At 32.7% G+C, this 18,644-nt stretch overlaps 8 protein-coding genes across 8 annotated transcripts; 4 read left to right on the forward strand and 4 right to left on the reverse strand.

The window, feature by feature from the left end:
* Positions 1 to 137: 137 nt before the first annotated feature.
* BX664DRAFT_359857 (uncharacterized protein) lies at positions 138 to 1,026 on the reverse strand (the record flags this gene model as incomplete). Its single annotated transcript, XM_051548116.1, has 4 exons — positions 138 to 233; positions 268 to 457; positions 543 to 680; positions 773 to 1,026. The coding sequence occupies 4 exons, from the start codon at positions 1,024 to 1,026 to the stop codon at positions 138 to 140; spliced, it is 678 nt and encodes a 225-aa protein (XP_051398977.1).
* Positions 1,027 to 1,722: 696 nt separating this feature from the next.
* On the forward strand, positions 1,723 to 4,747 carry BX664DRAFT_335510 (uncharacterized protein). The gene is made up of 6 exons (XM_051545918.1): positions 1,723 to 1,993; positions 2,071 to 2,382; positions 2,553 to 2,799; positions 2,877 to 3,309; positions 3,384 to 3,871; positions 3,970 to 4,747. Exons 1-6 carry the CDS (start codon positions 1,741 to 1,743, stop codon positions 4,685 to 4,687), a joined length of 2,451 nt encoding a protein of 816 aa, XP_051398978.1. The 5' UTR covers positions 1,723 to 1,740; the 3' UTR covers positions 4,688 to 4,747.
* A 195-nt stretch (positions 4,748 to 4,942) lies between these two features.
* On the forward strand, positions 4,943 to 7,831 carry BX664DRAFT_282140 (Sec63 Brl domain-containing protein). Its single transcript, XM_051541550.1, has 10 exons — positions 4,943 to 5,153; positions 5,216 to 5,324; positions 5,403 to 5,517; positions 5,588 to 5,718; positions 5,811 to 5,982; positions 6,043 to 6,145; positions 6,213 to 6,361; positions 6,451 to 6,553; positions 6,639 to 6,995; positions 7,074 to 7,831. Exons 1-10 carry the CDS (start codon positions 5,033 to 5,035, stop codon positions 7,721 to 7,723), a joined length of 2,010 nt encoding a protein of 669 aa, XP_051398979.1. The 5' UTR covers positions 4,943 to 5,032; the 3' UTR covers positions 7,724 to 7,831.
* A 173-nt stretch (positions 7,832 to 8,004) lies between these two features.
* Positions 8,005 to 9,657, reverse strand: BX664DRAFT_335515 (nuclear protein DGCR14). The gene is made up of 6 exons (XM_051545919.1): positions 9,446 to 9,657; positions 9,275 to 9,386; positions 8,740 to 9,206; positions 8,532 to 8,664; positions 8,353 to 8,462; positions 8,005 to 8,277 (listed from the first exon to the last, which is right to left on the reverse strand). The coding sequence occupies exons 1-6, from the start codon at positions 9,630 to 9,632 to the stop codon at positions 8,150 to 8,152; spliced, it is 1,137 nt and encodes a 378-aa protein (XP_051398980.1). The 5' UTR covers positions 9,633 to 9,657; the 3' UTR covers positions 8,005 to 8,149.
* Positions 9,658 to 10,012: 355 nt separating this feature from the next.
* Positions 10,013 to 12,046, forward strand: BX664DRAFT_359861 (uncharacterized protein). Its single transcript, XM_051548117.1, has 9 exons — positions 10,013 to 10,347; positions 10,415 to 10,601; positions 10,668 to 10,708; positions 10,780 to 10,852; positions 10,918 to 11,025; positions 11,104 to 11,219; positions 11,288 to 11,326; positions 11,403 to 11,498; positions 11,572 to 12,046. The coding sequence occupies exons 1-9, from the start codon at positions 10,108 to 10,110 to the stop codon at positions 11,842 to 11,844; spliced, it is 1,173 nt and encodes a 390-aa protein (XP_051398981.1). The 5' UTR covers positions 10,013 to 10,107; the 3' UTR covers positions 11,845 to 12,046.
* A 489-nt stretch (positions 12,047 to 12,535) lies between these two features.
* BX664DRAFT_335520 (kinase-like domain-containing protein) lies at positions 12,536 to 14,277 on the forward strand. The gene is made up of 5 exons (XM_051545920.1): positions 12,536 to 12,974; positions 13,031 to 13,209; positions 13,278 to 13,782; positions 13,845 to 14,108; positions 14,169 to 14,277. The coding sequence occupies exons 1-5, from the start codon at positions 12,699 to 12,701 to the stop codon at positions 14,262 to 14,264; spliced, it is 1,320 nt and encodes a 439-aa protein (XP_051398982.1). The 5' UTR covers positions 12,536 to 12,698; the 3' UTR covers positions 14,265 to 14,277.
* Positions 14,278 to 14,960: 683 nt separating this feature from the next.
* BX664DRAFT_335522 (40S ribosomal protein S19-A) lies at positions 14,961 to 15,800 on the reverse strand (the record flags this gene model as incomplete). The annotated part of the gene is made up of 2 exons (XM_051545921.1): positions 15,720 to 15,800; positions 14,961 to 15,361 (listed from the first exon to the last, which is right to left on the reverse strand). The coding sequence occupies exons 1-2, from the start codon at positions 15,754 to 15,756 to the stop codon at positions 14,964 to 14,966; spliced, it is 435 nt and encodes a 144-aa protein (XP_051398983.1). The 5' UTR covers positions 15,757 to 15,800.
* Positions 15,801 to 15,903: 103 nt separating this feature from the next.
* BX664DRAFT_335526 (WD40-repeat-containing domain protein) lies at positions 15,904 to 18,410 on the reverse strand. The gene is made up of 8 exons (XM_051545922.1): positions 18,289 to 18,410; positions 18,106 to 18,227; positions 17,951 to 18,041; positions 17,728 to 17,875; positions 17,401 to 17,659; positions 17,160 to 17,335; positions 16,510 to 17,089; positions 15,904 to 16,434 (listed from the first exon to the last, which is right to left on the reverse strand). The coding sequence occupies exons 1-8, from the start codon at positions 18,302 to 18,304 to the stop codon at positions 15,991 to 15,993; spliced, it is 1,836 nt and encodes a 611-aa protein (XP_051398984.1). The 5' UTR covers positions 18,305 to 18,410; the 3' UTR covers positions 15,904 to 15,990.
* Positions 18,411 to 18,644: the final 234 nt, after the last annotated feature.

Consider the following 18,644-nt stretch of genomic DNA (forward strand, 5'->3'; position numbering starts at 1 on the left):
ATTCTAAAATAAAGAAATGGTGTGAATGATGAGTATGACTAACTTTTTTTTTCAGTGTACATACCCGGAACATGGTTGTTAGTTTTTGAAATAAAGCGTCGTTCAGTACCCCGTCTACCACGTATCCAGTCTTCAATTTAGTAAGATAAAAGTTCAATATTTTTCAAGCCAGCTGATTCAACCAGAGCCTTCCCATGTTGATTTTCATTGAGTAACACGATTTGAGAGAGAGACTTACAAAAAAAAAAAAAAAAGAAAGGAATTTACCGATAATTGAGAAACCAAACTGGAACGGTTGTTGTTATAGTTGCTGACAATCTGATTACGAATGGTAAAAGCAGATGGTATGGACGCAGAAGCATTGAGATAGGAAATCATCTTCTTGAAAAACGGGCATTCCACAGAAGTAAAGGCTTGATCATCACCACCCACCCATTCAGCCAACAGAACGTTAAACCTGTCGTTATCAAATATGACTTACCTAAAAAAAAAAAAGAGTTAATACATAAACAACATATCCTCTTTCGACCTATCCCAATTACCTTTGGAAGAGTTCGTCAATATTCCGTTGCGTTCTATCAGGTTGTTTCTTCAATTCATTGTAAACGCTTGTATGCTTCGCTTTCAGGTGCTTCCATTGTCCTGATGTAGATCCGTTAAGACACTTTACCATACATTGTCTAAGAAAAGAAAAAAATATAATAGTTAGTAAAAGGTACTATAGTATAGTTAGTCTATTGCAATTACCTATTGCTTTCCAGGCAAAACAAACATTGAGCCCCCTTCGCCATTGTCAACTGCCATGTAGTATGTCCATACACCACTCTGCTTTTGACGCTTACTTGGACGTTCTGTGGTTGCTAATTGGGAGGTGTTTGTTGTTGATTGACTCTCTGTTGCCGATGGACTAGCCAAGGGATCCATGTCAAGACTCGAGATGTCACCTTCATACAAGTCAAAATGGTCATGAGTGAGCATATCAAGAAACGTAGTAGGATCATTGATGTTGTTGGTTGAAGAGTTCATAATAAAAACAGTGGTAGTGGAAAAAAATTAAGTCAGAAATAGAAATAATATGAGAGAAAAAAAAAAAAAAAAAAAAAAAAAACGAAAAGAAAAAAAAAAGGGTCTTTATATAAAAAAAAAAAAAAAAAAAGTTACTGAAAAGAGGTGAAACGCGCATTGACGCAACTTTAAATACCGCTACGTATTGGTATTGATCAACCAGGTATTGAAGACTTTTTCTCAATACCTCAATCGGGACGGTACCAAATTAAGAGCTCTATCACTGATCCACTTTCACCAACATGACCCACTTTCACAAGCTTGACCCACTTTGCGGAGTTGATCCATATTGAGATTGGTGACCCATGTTTCAACTAACCTGACCCAACCTAACTTTCTCGACAGTACCTTTTAAGGTAGGATGATACTTTGTGTTTAACGCATGACGATGTGGGTACCATCATATTTGTGCTATGTTTTGTGTTTACTGAAACATTGAACACGAGTAAATAAAAATCATCTATCAAAATTTCCTTATTGTAATTATCATTGATCCTTCTTTTAGGATTTTTCTTTTTCTATGATACATAACTTTGTATTATTTTTGTTTTGATAAAAATAATAAAAGAAAACGTTTCAAAACATGTAAAAACAATAACAAATCATTTAGTATAAAAAACTACTTGTCATTCTTTCATCCTCTCTTTTCTTTTTTTTTTTTTTTTTAACATTGTGATGAAACCAAACGATTCAACACCTTATGGTTCAATGATGAATGATCAATATGATGATCAACAACGTTATCATCCTCCGTGTCATCATCATCCATATCATTTACCTTTATTAATCAATGAGAAAATGTCCTCTTTTCAAAGGCACCAGAAAAAGAAACAACACATGTTGATGACTGCTTGGGCTTTTGTTGTCATGGTAGCATCTTATTTTGTTTTGACTCATTCTCCGACTCCATCCTCGGTATTCTTATCTAGTAAAGATTTCTCGGTTATTTCCTTTTTTTATTTCTCTATATTATCTAATAACCTTTTTTTTTTTATAATCATTTAGGTAGTACAATAAAATCTTTGGATAATCCTGAAGAATGGATAAAAGAACTTCCTTCATCTGATTCTATTAAAAATTTTGTTCATTCTTATGCATCCAACGTTCATCTCGCGGGTTCTGAAAAGGATCGACAATTGGCTGAATGGACATTAGAAAAATGGATGGAATTTGGTATTTCCAGTGCTTCTATTGAAACTTATTGGCCTCTTTTAAATCTTCCCATATCAAGAAAACTATCTCTTCTTTCATCTGAAAAGGTCTCTTTATTTGATGCTACTTTGGATGAAAAAGGAGATGCAAATCCTACTTTTCATGGTAAAAAGAAGAAAAAAAAAATAAAGAAAAAGAAAAAAATTGTCCAAATATCAATTCCAATATTTTTTTTCTTTTATTTGTTTATCCGACCCTTTTTGTTTATTTTCTTTTACCTTTTTTTTTTTTTTTTTTTTTTTACCTTTTTCTTTCTTTTTCTCTTTTCCTCTTAGGCTACTCTGGTGATGGTAATGTCACTGCACCTGTTACATATGTCAACTATGGTACACTGGAAGACTTTCAATTGCTTCATGACAATAACATCACTGTGAATGGCACAATTGCTTTGGTTCGTTCTGGTTTTATTCCTCATGGTCTTAAAGTACGTGCTGCTCAACACTTTGGCTGTCTTGGTGTATTGGTTTATACTGATCCTTCTGACCAACCATCTGATGGTGATACATTTCCAAATGGTCCATGGTAAGTAATAAGAAAAAAAGAAAAAAAAAAGGAAAAGTATTTATAATATCTTTATATATATATATACTTATCTATAGGCGATCATCATCCTCTGTTGAACGAGATACTGTTCTCTATTCTTCTTTATTAGTGGGTGATCCTTCAACTCCTGGTTATGCTTCCGTTGAAAACGCCACTCATCTTCTATTGAATGAAACCAACACTGTCCCTCATATTCCTTCGTTACCTATCTCTTGGGATGATGCTACCCCTTTTTTGAAAGCTACTGAACCTTTTGGAATAAAAGTCCCTGAATGGAAAGGTAGTATTCCTAATGTTGATTATTGTTCTGGTCCTAGTCAACTTTTAGTTCATATGGTCAATATCAACGAATACAAGCCAACTCCTGTATGGAATGTGATTGGTCGGATTGATGGTACTGAAGAACCTGATCGTGTTATTCTTCTGGGAAATCATCGTGATGCTTGGAGTTATGGTGCTGCTGATCCATCTTCTGGTGCTGCTTCTTTGGTAATGAAAAATAAAAAAAAAAGATTATTTTTTTCTTCTTCTTATTTTCATCATTATTATTATCATCATGATAGCTTGAAACTGTTCGTGTCTTTGGTGTTTTATTGAAAAATGGTTGGCGTCCTCGTCGTACTATTATGTTTGCTTCTTGGGATGCTGGAGCGTATGGTTCTATTGGCTCAACTGAATGGGTAGAACATCATAAAGAATGGTTGGATGATGTGGCAGTTGCGTATATTGATGTTGGTATGGCAGTCTCTGGTACGAAGTTCACAGCGCAATCATCACCTTTACTTCATCGTTTGTTATATGATGTGACAAGTTCCGTGGTGGATCCAAAAACAAGCCTATCTGTACTCGAAGCATGGTCTCTCTCTTCTAATACATCTTATCTTCATGATGAAAATACTTTGACAATGAAGAAAAAGGAGAATGAATTTTCTTTAATTGAACCTTTAGATGCTGAATCTGATTATGCCGCTTTCTTCCATCATATTGGTATTAGTAGTATGAGTATTGGTTTCCGTGGTGATTATGATGTTCGACATAGTCATGAAGACAGGTAAAAAAAAAACATTATCATTTGAAGAAAAAAAAAAAGAAAAGATTTTATTAACTTTTTTTTTTTAAAAAAAAATATTTTTATATCTATTTTCATAGTATTGAATGGATGGAAAAGTTTGGAGATCCTACTTATGAATATCATCAAACACTTGTCAAGATTTGGGGTCTTTTGGCTTTACGATTGTCTGATGATATTATTTTACCTATGTATCCTGTGGACTATGTTCATCAATTGGAAAAACATATCTCTCTATTAGAAAGTCTCTATCATCACGACAATGATGATGATTTACCTGATGACGATGATGATGATGATGATGATGATGATAATGATGGTGATCAAATACCTTGCGAACCTCCTGTAATGATTAAGAAGAAACATAAAAACAAGAAGAAAGAAAAACAAGATATATTCCTACCAAAGTTAGTGACGGCTTTACATGATTTGAAGCATACCAGCAAGAAATTTGAACACAAGTCAGCCAAGGTGATGAAGAAATTGGGTCAAGTCAGGATCTCATCCAAGGTGGGACGCAAGATTGAAAAGTTAAATGCACGTATGTCTCAATTTGAAAGAGTATTTATCAATTTGGATGGATTTGCTGGTCGATCATGGTACCGACATATGGTATATGCTCCTGGAGAATGGACTGGATATCAAACGATGGTTCTTCCTTCTTTGATCGCGGCGTTTGAATCACAAGAAGAACAAGATGTTGAAAAAGCAGAAGAACATTTGGCCAATACTCTTGTTATTGCTCGTCGATTATTGAAAGGACGTTATGAAAATGATGATTTGATGGATACTGAATAGTTTATTGATTTGAAATAAAATAAGTGTTTGATCAAATTTTGTTATCCTTTGTAGGAAGAATGATTCTTTTTTTTTTTTTTTTTTTTTTTTCAAATGTGTGTGTGTTAAAAAGGAATTTAAGTGGAGAATTCAGCCAATGAAGTCCTGCCATATCTTGTATACAGTTCAGCCTTCCTTTCTACCTTGTTTCTTTTTAACTCCGGTTGTAGTTCATACTTTCCAATCGTTTTTTTTTCTTTCTCACTCTTTCTTTCTCCTTTATATTTTTTTTCTCTCTCTCTCTCTCTTCTGTCGTGTTACTTGTTTCTAGTCTTTTTATTATTGATATTATAAACAAGTGACATCATGTCAGAATATAAATATGATGAAGAAGGGTTTAATTTCTTTTACTTTTTGTTATCAGTATTATCCTTATGTCTAGTACCTGTCACTGGTCATTCAATCTATTCATTTTGGAAATCTACTCGTAAGTTTCTCTCTTCATCTTTTATTATTTACATTTATATTAATCTATATGTTATTATATAGGAAAAGCTAGTGACAAGGAAATATGTTATTGTGGAACCTGTGTCAAAGAACGTGTCAAAACTCAATCAACAAAACCAAACAAGATCAAGCAATCTGTTACTAGTTTCAAGTAATATATTTTTTTCCTATCCTACAATCTCCACTACTAAACCATTATTTCACATTAAAATCTTTCATTGTTGTCTAGGTTCCTGTTTATCGTTTTTGGTTGGATTGCCGTAGGTCTCTTAGCCTATCAAGTATCACTAGCAGAACCTCCTAAAGCCAAATGGGATCCTTATGAAATTCTTGATATTAGTGAAGTAAGATTAAAAAAAAAAAAGAAAACGAATTCACTGAAATGAAACTCACATTCTTTGTTTATATAATAAGGGTGCTACTCTCCCAGAAATCAAAAAAGTATATAGAAAATTGTCCTTGGTGTATCATCCTGACAAAGCTCCTGAAGATAAACAAAAGGAATATGAAGAAACATTTATTCAAATCAGCAAGGCTTACCAAGTGTAAGTGAAAGCGGAGAAGAATATAAAGAGCAATATATATATATTTATGTTTAATTGAATATTTTGATTTATTTCTTTGAATAATATGATAGATTGACTGATGATGATATTCGCAAGAATTATGAACAATTTGGTCATCCTGATGGTAAACAATCTTTCAGTATGGGTGTGGCTCTTCCTCGTGCTTTGGTTGAAGGTGGAAATAGCAAATTTGTATTGGCATTTTATGCACTTGCTTTTGGTCTCGGTTTACCTTTCTACATTGTAAGTAATTCATTCAAGAATATAGTAATTTATATTCATTCTCCTTTTTTGCTTTTATAGGCAAGATGGTGGAATAATTCCCGGCGACAAACCAAGGACAAGATCTTGAATGTCACCATGGGTGTATTTGTTAAAGGATTGAAAGAAAACGATGGATTCAAAGGTAAAAAATAAAATCTATTCTTGGATGTAATGATGGCTGATTTTTTTTCTTTTCCTTTTGATATTAGAACTGATCAAAGTATTATCCTCCGCATACGAATTTCAAGAAAATGTCGGTGTACGTGCCAATGAAGATCAAATCTTGAAAAAGGTAGATCTTATTATTGTGGATGAATTAGAAAGTCGATTTGGCGAAAAATACGAACGCCTTGATGAGGTATATGCACATATATAATATATATATTATTATTATCATTCCGTTATTCATCTTTTTTTTTCTTCTTCTTTTTTTGACATTATATATAGTCCGTTCCTGTATATCGACGCAAGGCACGCACTTTATTATACGCTTACCTTCTTCGCATTGATTTGACTGCCAAGGCCTCTGGAGCTGATATCCTTTTGCAAGGTAATCATCACAAGAAAAAAAAAAGAAAAAAAGAAAAAGGAAATGCTACAGATAATGAATCGCCTATATAACATATACATTTTAGATCAACAATATATTGTCCAACGATCAGTTCATCTCTTACAAGGATTGCTACAAATTGCTACGGTGAAACAATGGTTGAATGTTGCTATATTGATTATGGATTTGCAACAAGATTTGTTACAAGCTCTTTATCCTGGAGATGCATCAGTCAAACAGTTACCTCATATCAACAATCAATTATTACGACGTTACTATCGTAACAAGAAAAAGCAAATCAACACTGTACAACAATTACTGGATCTTTCTGAAACAGAACGCAAATCATTGACGAATCCTTTAACGGATAGTGAATATTTGGATGTTATTGAAGTAGCTCAACGTGTACCTCGATTATCTGTAGAAAAGGCTCTCTTCAAAGGTATAATGATAAAGCAAATATATATATATAAGTGATGATGATGTATGATATGACTTATATATATGTTTTTACTATTAGTGATTGGTGACAAGATTATCACGACAGGTGCGATCATCACCTTTGTATTGAAATTGAAGAATGGTAAAGTGCAAAGTGTAGAAGCGGAAACAAAAAAGAATGTCAAGGATGAAGAAAGTGAGGATGAAGACGAATTTGATGAACAAGGCAACACTCGTGCGAAGAAAGAGGATGATAGCGATCCAAAGGGACGACTTCCATTGGCACATACACCATACCATCCTAACGAAAAGAAACCTTACTGGTGGATCTTTTTGGGTGACCCCAAGGTGAATCGTATTCTTGTGCCTCCTCGTAAAGTGACTGATATTGTAGATGAAAAGACGATCCGAGTACCTTTTGCTGGTCCTCCCAAGCCTGGTACTTATACATTTTCGTTGTTTGTGAAATCAGACACTTATTGTGGAACAGACATCTTACAAGACATTCAATTGACAATTCAAGACCCTGCCGACTTACCTCCTGAAGAAGAAGTGGATGACTCCATCTCGGAACCGGAAGAAGACTCCATTGCTGGCCAAATGAAATTGATGCGTGAACAAGGTCTTGCCTCGGCTCTGGCGGGTGGAAATACGGGTACTGAAGCCTCTGGACAAAAGAAGAAGGATGATGATAGTGATAGTGATAGTAGTAGTGATGATGATGAATAAATGCTTCTTTCTCCTTCTTTTTTTTTTCTTTTTTTAATCTATATATTATTTATTTCTACATATTGTGTTTATATCATTGATCAATAAAAAGAACTGAATACATCATAACCGTTTTTTTTTATTATTATTATCATCATTATGCGTTGTAATAATGTAGATGATGATTTCATTGATCAGGATGAAACAAGAAAAATCCAACTGACCTCATGTAGGACTTGATCATGATTGTCATCCTAAAATGATCCTTTTTAGGAAAAAAAAAGGAGAATCTACCACCCAAAAAGAAGAAGAAAAAAAAATGCACACACACACAACTAAAAATCTTCCTCCAATCAATAGATACAGTGACGATATGAATGTATATTTATTATTAACAAAGAAAACAAGTCTACAAAAAAAAAATTAAATAAATAAACAAAATAGCTATCATAGAGGATGTGAAGTGAAGCTAGGAGTAGTACGATTGATTTGAAATCTTGAAGATTTGGGTGTAGCACCAGCACGAAAGAGAGGAGTAGGAGTCTTTCCATATCTTGGGGATGAAGTTGTATGGCCTATTAAAAAAAAAAAAAGTGAATTAAAAAAAAAAATGAACTAAAAAAAAAAAAATTGATATTCAAGTGACTTACCGGTTGAAGATCCACCATAAGAGGATCTTAAAGCCATGTCAATACCTTTGGTATAGGGAGTGTTACTTCTTCGTAATAAATGTTGTGCTGCGGGAGACATCAAACCAGAACTATCAAAAAAAAAAAAAGATGAGAAACCATGATATATACATTTTATATTTTTTTTTTTTTTTACTTACCCTGTTCTTGGAGTTCCCCTTGATGTTTGCCCCTTTTCATGTGTCCTTTTCCGATAAGCTCTAGAAGCTTTTTCTGATAATTTCATACCCAATTTTTCTCTAGCTGATTCCTTTGGTAATGAGAATCGAGGACCTAGGATATATATATAATATCTATTAGAATATGGATGATATATGAGATTTTTTTTTTTTTTTTTTTTTTTTTTACCTGATGGAGTTTCTGATCCTTTGATTTGTATTGGTGTTCCTTCTATGGAACCCCATGTCATCAATGGTGTAGATAGGTTTTCTGGATGAATGATAGGAGTTGATTCCACTAGACCAAAACCACGAAAGGCTGGGGTAGATGATGATTGATTATCATATTGTTGATCCCAAGGTATATGATGATTTTGATCTTTTTTTGTAGTAGTAGTAGTTGTATTTGTTGTTGTTAAGGAAGTATTGGCATAAGTAATTGATTTTGGTGCACCTCTTATTGTTGTATCATCCAAGATAGATTGACTAGGACCTTCAGGATAATACATAAGAAGATTATTGGTGGGTATTTGTTTAGTGTGGTTGCCGTCTTTTATACATAATTGTTGAGCTTGTTTATCGTAAAACCAGTGATAATGACTTTTTCTTTTGGCGTTTGCTTTTTCCAGTAAATCAGTAAATGATGCATTATCTTCACTATATACATGTAAAAAAAAAAGTTGTTTTCGTTTAAAATGGTTTTTCTGTATATAAAATTTTTTTACCTAGTGTAAACAGTTTGGAATTGATCTAAAGAGAGTTCAAGATTGATTCGTTTCGCCAAGTCAGTTTCTTGTTGGTTATAATAGTTCTGTATATGATCTGTTTCTTTAGAACCTATAAAAAATAGGTTAGTTTGAATAAAATAATAATAATAAAAGAGAGATAAATTTTACGTGGTTGATTCAAGTTTGAAAGTAATTGTTTAGCTTGTTGTAATTGAATAGGGTCACCGTTGATAGTTGCTTCATGATAAAAAGACTCTGCCTTCATCTTTGCAAGATGAGGAAAAAAGTCTCTTTCTATAATATAACTGATAGCTTCCGTATAGGTATCTTCGTCAAGGATAGTAGGAGTTACCATGGTTTGTTAATTAATAGAAAGAAAGAAAATAAAGAAAAGAAAAAGTACAAGAAAGAAAATCAAAAGTCCGAAAAAAATATTCAATACATGCTAATCAAAAAAAAGGACTTGGCCAATCAATTTCTTTCTAATATTACTATATAAAATTAAATTATTATTATTATTTTATATATATATTTGTGATTATGAATGTTAAGTGTGATTGTTGATTTGTGAGTGTAAGGTAAGTTGTGTGTGTGTTGTGTGTGTGTGTATGTCCAAAAACGGTAGAGTTCCAATTTGTGTAACATATTCAAACCATTGTAAACCTTAATTCTCATCTTTTTTTTTTTCTTTTCTTTTTCCCCCTCTTTTCTTTTTTTTTTTTCTTCCCTTTTTTTCTCCCAAATTGAAAAAAAACAAACAACAAAAAAGAAAACTTATTTTTCCTTTTACTTCTTTTTTCTTCTTCTTCTTCTATATTATTATTATTATAATGTCAGTTATTTCTTTATCAAATAACAACAATAGACATTCTTCTTCTTCGACGTTTATTGCTCATCTATTAGTACAAGAATATCCACCCAAAGTTCAACCTCGGTCTTCTTCAGAAAGAGACAATGCACTATATGGTGATTTGGATAAAGTAGATTGTGAAGCTAGTTGTATTTTGATTGCTTTAGCTAATCATGATAAAAGGAAAGATATGAATGATTTGATACCATATTCAATAAGAGTAAGTTATATAGAAAGGGGAGAGAAATGAATAGGGGAATAATTAAAAAATAACTGATTTTTTGTAGGTCATCGATTACAACCAACCAACAACCGACACAATGGATTCAGCTTTGGAAAATAGTAGTACAACAAGTAGTAGTAGTAATAGTAGTAGTAATAGTAATAGTAATAGTAATAGTAGTAATAGTAGTACAACAAGTAGCGATCATGACAAATTGACAGAAGGAACAATGTCTATCAAAAATTTGTTAGGTAAAAGATATATATATATATTAACATTATATTATATAATACTAATATTATATATATTTTTAATAGGAATGAATGAACAAAATACAACAACATCGGATACTACTTTGGTAAAAAAAATATTATTTTATTGATATATTTTAGTCTCATTATTTATTATTATTATTCTTATTATATTTAGTCTGGGAATACAGATCAAGTTTTAACCAATTCAACAACATCATCCACATTATCATCTCCAAAGACACAGCAAGGTAAAAAAAAAAAAAAAATAATAAGGTTGATGAAACTTATAAACCTTATTCATTCTTCTTTGCAGATCCATTAAAAAAGTCTTCTTCATGGAAACGAAAACCAAGATCAGATCCTATTCTATTACTTGCAGCCGCCGCTAAAGCCATTGATCAAGATGAACAATTACAACAACGTAAGTCTTTTTTTTTTTTTTAATATCTGATTCCAACCTTTTTTTTTTTTTTTTTTTGTGTGTGTGTGATAAAAATAGGGGCCAATCAGAAAAGGAAATACAGTGAGGATGACAGTAGTTTGGATTCTCGCTCTATTCGACCACGCCATTCCATGGAATCTACATCCGCACTACACCGTCATCATCATCATCAGGTAATTGAAAGTCAGTTAAAGTTGACAGATGATGTTAACTTTTTTTTTTTTTTATAATTTCTATTTAGTCTGAACAATCAAAATTCTCTTATCAATACTTGTCAATGGTAAAAAAAAATCATTATTATTATGGTTATGATTCATCTTTTCTTTTTTTTTATTTAAACAACAATAATAAAATAGAAACAAAATCCAAAGATCAAGAGAAACGCAATGCATGCTTACATAACCTATATGATTTATACCGATTTGGCTTCTTCTTCTTCTTCTGATAAAATGGTAAAATATATTATATATATCTTTTAAATATATATATTTTTTTTGACATGTTATATATATATATATTTTGTAGTATCATGAAAAGCACCATCATCAACCATCTATCAATGTAGGACAACATGAAACCACAACTTCTTCGTCTTACGGTCCACTTCCGATAGGTCCTCCGCACTCAAAAACGGTGGATCATCAAAATTACTCAGCAACAAGTAAATCAGATCATTGGCCATATAGAACATCATCTCCTTCATTACCACCATTCAATACTTCCTCTTCTTCTTCTTCTTCTTCTTCTATTATGGCTCGACCACTAACGGCTTTTTTACGGGATGACATGTATACTTAGTTAGTAATGTTATTACACCTCCTTTATCTAACCCCCTTCTTCCCCTCTTCTTCTTTTTCTTATATATTCATTTCTTTCTTTATGCATATTAGTTGTCTCTTTTTTTTCATTATTATTTTTTTTTATTTATATATATCATTCTTCTCTTTGTATAAATCTTTCTTTATATATATATAAATCTGTGTTGTGTATGTTTTTTTTTTTTGTGCTTCGAATATTGTCAAAAAAAAAAAGAATGTTGTGTAACAGTTACCAGGTTTTATATTTGTGTTGTTGATGCTTGGGCGTAAAAAAGTTTTATGGATGCACAAAAAGGATTGAAAAAAAAAAGTGAAAAAAAAAGTGCTTCATTATCAATTTTGGGGGAACTTTTTCCTTTTGGCGCGCTTTTTTTTTTTTATAGTCTTCCAAGATTGTGTGAGTAAAAAAAAAAAAAAAAAAAAAAAAAAATTGAGTTTTCACTACTTTGTTTTTTTTCTACTTCCGTCTCTCTCTTTTTTCTTTTTTTCTTTTTTCTCTTTTTCTCTTTTTCTTGTTGTTTTCTCCTTTATTGTTTTGTTACACCTTTCTTATTTTTTTTTTCTTTTTTGTTATACTACTTTTATTCATCTTTATTGAATTTCGATACCCTTGTTTTTGTTCCCTTCTTCTTTTTTTTCATCTCTTTATACCAAGTTTATTCTTTTTTTTTTTTTTTTTTTTACCCATTCAATTGATTAGCAATAAACCAAGTTTTTTTTATTAGTTATATCGGTTGACGATTCTTACCTTTTTCACGTCACTATACAACATACATACATATACATACAACAACAACAAATAAACAACAAAAAGTCAATGATACTCATGTTGTGATGCCGACCATTATTTCTCGTACATCTTTTCAATTACCAACACCACCATCCACATCTCCACCCATGACTTCTCGACGTCTCTCCTCCGCTACCACCGTGGTTATGACTCCACCTTCTCCTACTAAAAAGATTATCCCTTGGCGACCTCCAGGTTCTTGGGAAATGCCTGATATTATTCATGAAACTTGGAAACAAAAACAACTTTTACTTCCAAAACAACCTACTCCTCCTCCCGAAAACAAATTGGTTAAACCCCCTAATATGTCATCTCCAAAGGTAAAATCATCATTATTTATTATTATTATTTATTCACTTTTTTTTTTTTTATTCAGGTACGCTGGGTATATGTGGGTAAAGCACCTGATCTCTTCCCTTTACCGCCACCGATTAGAAAACCTCCCAAACGACATGCCGAGTTCGACTCAAAACTCCGCAAAGTTTTACCTCGACCAAAGATATTAGATGTCAACCCAAAAGATTATTATACTGGCACTGAACAAGTGGGAAGTGGGTAAAGTTTTTTATTTATTTATTTATTATATTATTTATTTATTTTGTTTTTTATTTTTGTATATATAGTGCAAATGGGGCTGTAATTCGAGCTGTCAAAAAATCCAATTCATTACCATCCATTCAACGAAAACAACAACAACAACAACAAAAACCTTCGAAATCATCATGTGTTGCCATCAAACGATGTTTTATTGAAGATCATGATACACATCATCATAGTTATGTCTTACGGGAATTACGTATCATGGGCTGTCTTTCACATGACAATCTTATTCAACTTCAAGAAGCTTGTCTTTATGATGATCATCTTTGGATGGCAATGGAATTAATGGCTTGTTCTGTCTTTGGTTTATTATTCAACACTACTGTCGGTTTGAGTGAAGCTATGACTATCTTTATTGCTAAAGAATGTTTACAAGGTTTGGTTTATCTACACTCTAAAAACTATATGCATCGTGATGTCAAATGTGAAAATATCTTATTGGGTCATCAAGGACAGGTCAAATTGGCAGATTTTGGTTTGGCTACACCTTTAACTATACAAAACTCTTCAAGACTTGGTACTGCAAAGGTAAGATCGGCAATGCACTGTTTTTTTTTTATATCCTAACAAATATATATTATTATTGTTAGTGGATGGCACCTGAAGTGGTTGCTGAATCTCCTTATAATGAAAATGTCGATATTTGGTCTTTAGGAATTACTATGATTGAAATGATGGATCGTGTACCACCATTATATTATTTGGAAAATAGTACAGAAATATATCGAGAAATCTTATATGGAAAACCACCCACTTTCAATTTTGCCACCCCCTCTACTGCTATGGTCAATATTTTGGAATGGATTTTGAATGCAGATGCTGATGATCGTCCTATGGCAAAGGATGTTCTAACTGTAAGTCTCCCTATTTTTACTTTTCTTTTTTTTCTCATATGTACTTTTTTGGGTTTATAGAACATTCAACAATTCATTGATCAAGATCATTTGAAATGTGCAAAGAAATCTGATTTAGCTTCTGTGGTTCAACAAGTCTTCCCTATTCATCATTAATTGTGTGTGTCTGTTTTTTTTTTTGGTTTTTTTTTTTTGGTTTTTTTTTTTTGGTTTTTTTTATTATTATTATTATTGATTTTTGTACACCTTCTTGATTTTTTTTTTATATGTTGATGATATCCTATTCTTCTTCTTCTTCTTTTATATTTCCTCAATACCCTCCATCTGCCCCGCAAAACACTATTCTCTTTTTATTATTATTATTATTATTTCCTCATATTATCCACAACAGATATCGCTACCTCCCCTACTTTTTTTTTTATTATTATTATTCTTTTATCCCCCCCAAAAAAAAACTATCTTGTGTATATAATAAAAATTCAAAAAACACATCTTCTTTATCCTCTTTGATAGATCATATATAAAACATACTTCTTTAGATCTATCAAATCATCCTCCTCTCTTTTTTTTCATCAACACCATATATACAGATGAAAATGACAACACATTGACTCGTTACGGTTTTATCAAAAAAAAAAAAGATGCCACCTTTTCACCAAAACGTGTTCCCCCCTACGATATCATCATGATCAAAACGAGTTACCCATTCCCCTTTTTTTTTTTTTTTTTTTTTTTCCAAAAGACAACCTCTATTGATTTAAGACAACAAAAAAAAAAAAAAGGAGACAAAGCATGTATATAAAAACTTTTATATATAAAACATCATAAAAAATAAACTAAACTAAAAACCAATGTTTATTCTTCATCGTCAGCAGCCAAGGTCATGGCAATACGATCCAAATCACGTTTACCATCTTGAGTGATCTTACGTCCACCCTTCTTGTCCTTTTGGAGCACACCGATCTTTTCCAAAGATTGAAGCACCTTGCGGTTGACGGAACCAGAAGCATCGGCATGGTGAGAAGGGCGCATACCACGGTTAACACGACCACCATGGACCTTGTTCAAAGCACCCACACCAACAGCCTTACGGATGTAAATATGACGAGCAACAGAGGCAGCACGCACAAAGTACCAATCGGGATCATAAGGAGCCAATTCCTTGTAGGTGCCAGTCTTGACAATATCCACCCACTTGGGCACTTCGAGCTTACCAGTACGCTTGAGGTAGGCAGCATAGGCCTTGATGAAGGCTATATAAAAAAAAAAAAAACCAAATCAGTTCACTATTCCATTTTTTTAAACCCCTCTAAGCCACCCAACTCCATTCAGTATATGTTCATAGACAAAAAAAAAAAAAAAAAAAGGAGGTGGATGAAGGTATAAAGAAGAAGGATATATATATAAAAAGTATCGTGTTGTTGTTTGATGTTGTGTTGACATTGTACATTGTAAAAAAAAAGTTGTCGTTTCTTGTTTTTGTTGTTTTTTTTTATATCATCCTTTCTTCCCCATCCTTTTGTTTTCAATTTTTTCCAAGTTGACACACACACACACACACAAAAACACAAACACGCATATCTGTATTGTTTTTTTTTTCTGTTTCTTTACCATGAGGGTTGACGTCCTTAACAGTGATACCAGCCATCGTGATTGAGAGAATTAAAAAAAGAGAAAGAAGAAAAAAAGGCCTACTGGTCCAAACAATTCCCATTCAAAAAGTAAAATTTTTTTTTGATGGTCCGCTCTTGCTTTTCTATATCGGTCACAAAATTTTCTTGAACAAGATCATGAGCCAATCATCCACACTATAAAATCAACCATTCTTTTCTTTTATTTATTATATTGAATCATCAAATAAAAAAAAAAATAAATAAATAATCTATTGAGGTTTGGTAATAGAATAAATATGAATAGCAGCATCTTGACCCACACTAACCACTTGAAGTGAATCATTCTCTTGCTTGTTCAAAAAGGCAACACCATTGACAGCATCCACGTGAGCATTCTTGATCGCCACCTTACTAAATGGTTTGGCTCGATTCCATACATATACATTGGTATCCAGACTTCCACTCACCAGGAACATACCACAAGGAGACCACTGTAATTGAGTGATTCGACCAGAATGGAATACCCAGTTTTGCACAACCACTTTAGTACTAGCCACTTCATACAAATAAATTTTGCCAACACTATCTCCTACAGCCACCAGATCCTCCGTTGGATGTATAGCCAATGCTGTAATTTGACCCATGTTCTTGGTTAATTCACCTGTCAATGATAATTTCCCATCTTTGCGTACATACACTCGGACTTTGCTATCCTACAATTAAAAAAAAAAAGTCATTAGTTCTAGATATCTTTTTTTTTTTATTATTTTTATTATTTTAAAACTTACTTCCCCACCAATCAACACTTGATCTTTCTTGACATCAATCACAGTAGGGGTAAAGTCCAATTGATCATGTTGTTCCAATTTCTGAAGATCCTTAGTATCATAGATTTGTACATTACTGGTTGTCACCAAAGAAGTCCATCCATCCTCCGATACTGCTAAAGAACGAGGCAAACCATTTGTAGAGATTGTCTTGACATCCAAGGCCTTGTCCGCAATCTTGCGTTTGCGTAGAGTATCATCCATAGCAACAGAGAACAAAGAAGCTTCGGAAACAGCCAATGAGGTCACTTGATTGGCATGGCCTTCACCGTCCAACCGTACTGCCTTGGTATGTTCTTTCTCATCACCATAAGACCAGCCATATACCCGACCATCATAGGAACCAGTGAATAAAGTATCATCAGGTGTCACTGCTAAGGCTGTGATTGCCTTGCTGTGTCCATCCACATGTCTTGATACCTTGCCACTGTTCTTGTCAAGGTAGTTAAATTCCCCAGATAAAGATGTACTAATCAACCAGTCGCCTTGCCACAAATTTCCTACTTGTTGATCATCAATTGAAGTTCCAAATTCAAATGTACTTTTTAGATAAATACAAAAAAAAAAAATAGATTAGATTAAGAAAGTAAATATATTCAAATATGCCTTACTTGACCACCTTTTTTGTGGAGATATCCCAGATCTTGGCAGTACAATCCGCAGAGGATGACAAGAGTTGAGTACTATCAGGAGACCAAGCTACAGAAAAGATACCACCAGAGTGACCACGTTCATCACAAGTCAATTCTTCCACTTTATCACCGGTCTTGCCATCATACAAAAACATCTATCATAGAATACGTGTGTAAATATATTAAAAAGTCTTTTTTTTTTTTATGGTTGATGATATACCTTTCCATCAGCACCAGCACTAACAAAGTGATCACCATTAGGAGAGAATTGGACAGCATGAACAAAACGAGTATGATCACGAATGGTTTTGTCATATTTGAAAGGAACACCATGAGAAAAGGCCACAGTCATATCATCGGAAGCAGTAACAGAACGGAAAGGACGTTGTTGACGAATACTGACACTATTGATCATCTTGGAATGACCAGTAATTTCACCCACTGAGGAAAGCGTATCAAACAAAAATGCATGTCCAAATCTTTCATCATAAATAAAAGTTTGAATAAAAACAGGATAAAGAATGTTGGATAAAATATAATACTTTACCTTTCTTTGCCTTCGCCAACAGCAATAATACGTTTACTATCACAATCCCATGCAATATCAGAAACCTTGCCAGAAATAGGTCGGATTTCATTCTTCAAAAGGTGATCTTCATTCACAGTATCCCAAATACGAACATTGCCATGAATATCTAACCAACAAAATAAAAAAAAAAGATGAGTTCATCTTACTTTTTTTTTTTTTTTTATGAAGAGGATCATCTTACCTCCAGAAGCAATATAAAATCCACTAGGACTATACCTTGCTACGGTTGCTTGAAACTTGTGACCTGTATATTCAGTTGCCAGTGTAGGATTCTGAACAAAACAAAGTAAGTTCATTACCCTTATTTTTTTTTCTTTCTTTCTATAATTGGCTTACTTCAATATCACGAATAAAGACAGATTTTCCATTGGTATATAAAAAGTGTTTTCCCTTGGGGTCAGTACCGAGTTTAATACTCTCACCACGAGAAGTTTGAGGTACAGGTGCAAGAGTATATTCTACAAAACTAAAGGTCAGTCGCGTTTTCCTTATATAAGACTTGTAAATCATTTGTCTTACTTTTCACAGAAGTCATGCCACGAAACTAAAATACAAATAATAATAATATATATTATATATGTATGTATATATAAAAAGATGAAAAGAAAAAGTAGAAATAGAAAAGAAGAAAAGACAAACTGAGAAAAAAAAACTCAGCACACAGTAATCGAGATTCCTTGGCTCATTTTCCATTTTTGGGTGCTTGCTTTTTTTTTGGGAGATGATGCTATTGACAAGTCAAGGAAGATGATATATGATAAGACTGTTTGAAATAAGATACAATAAAATCAATATAAAAATACGGTAAATATGATGAAAAGGTCAATAGGTATAATTTGTTTTTTCTTTATTTCCAATCGATAAATAAATAAAAT

Source organism: Halteromyces radiatus (genome assembly GCF_025201355.1).
Source record: "Halteromyces radiatus strain CBS 162.75 chromosome Unknown BX664scaffold_5, whole genome shotgun sequence".
NCBI lineage: Eukaryota > Fungi > Mucoromycota > Mucoromycetes > Mucorales > Cunninghamellaceae > Halteromyces > Halteromyces radiatus.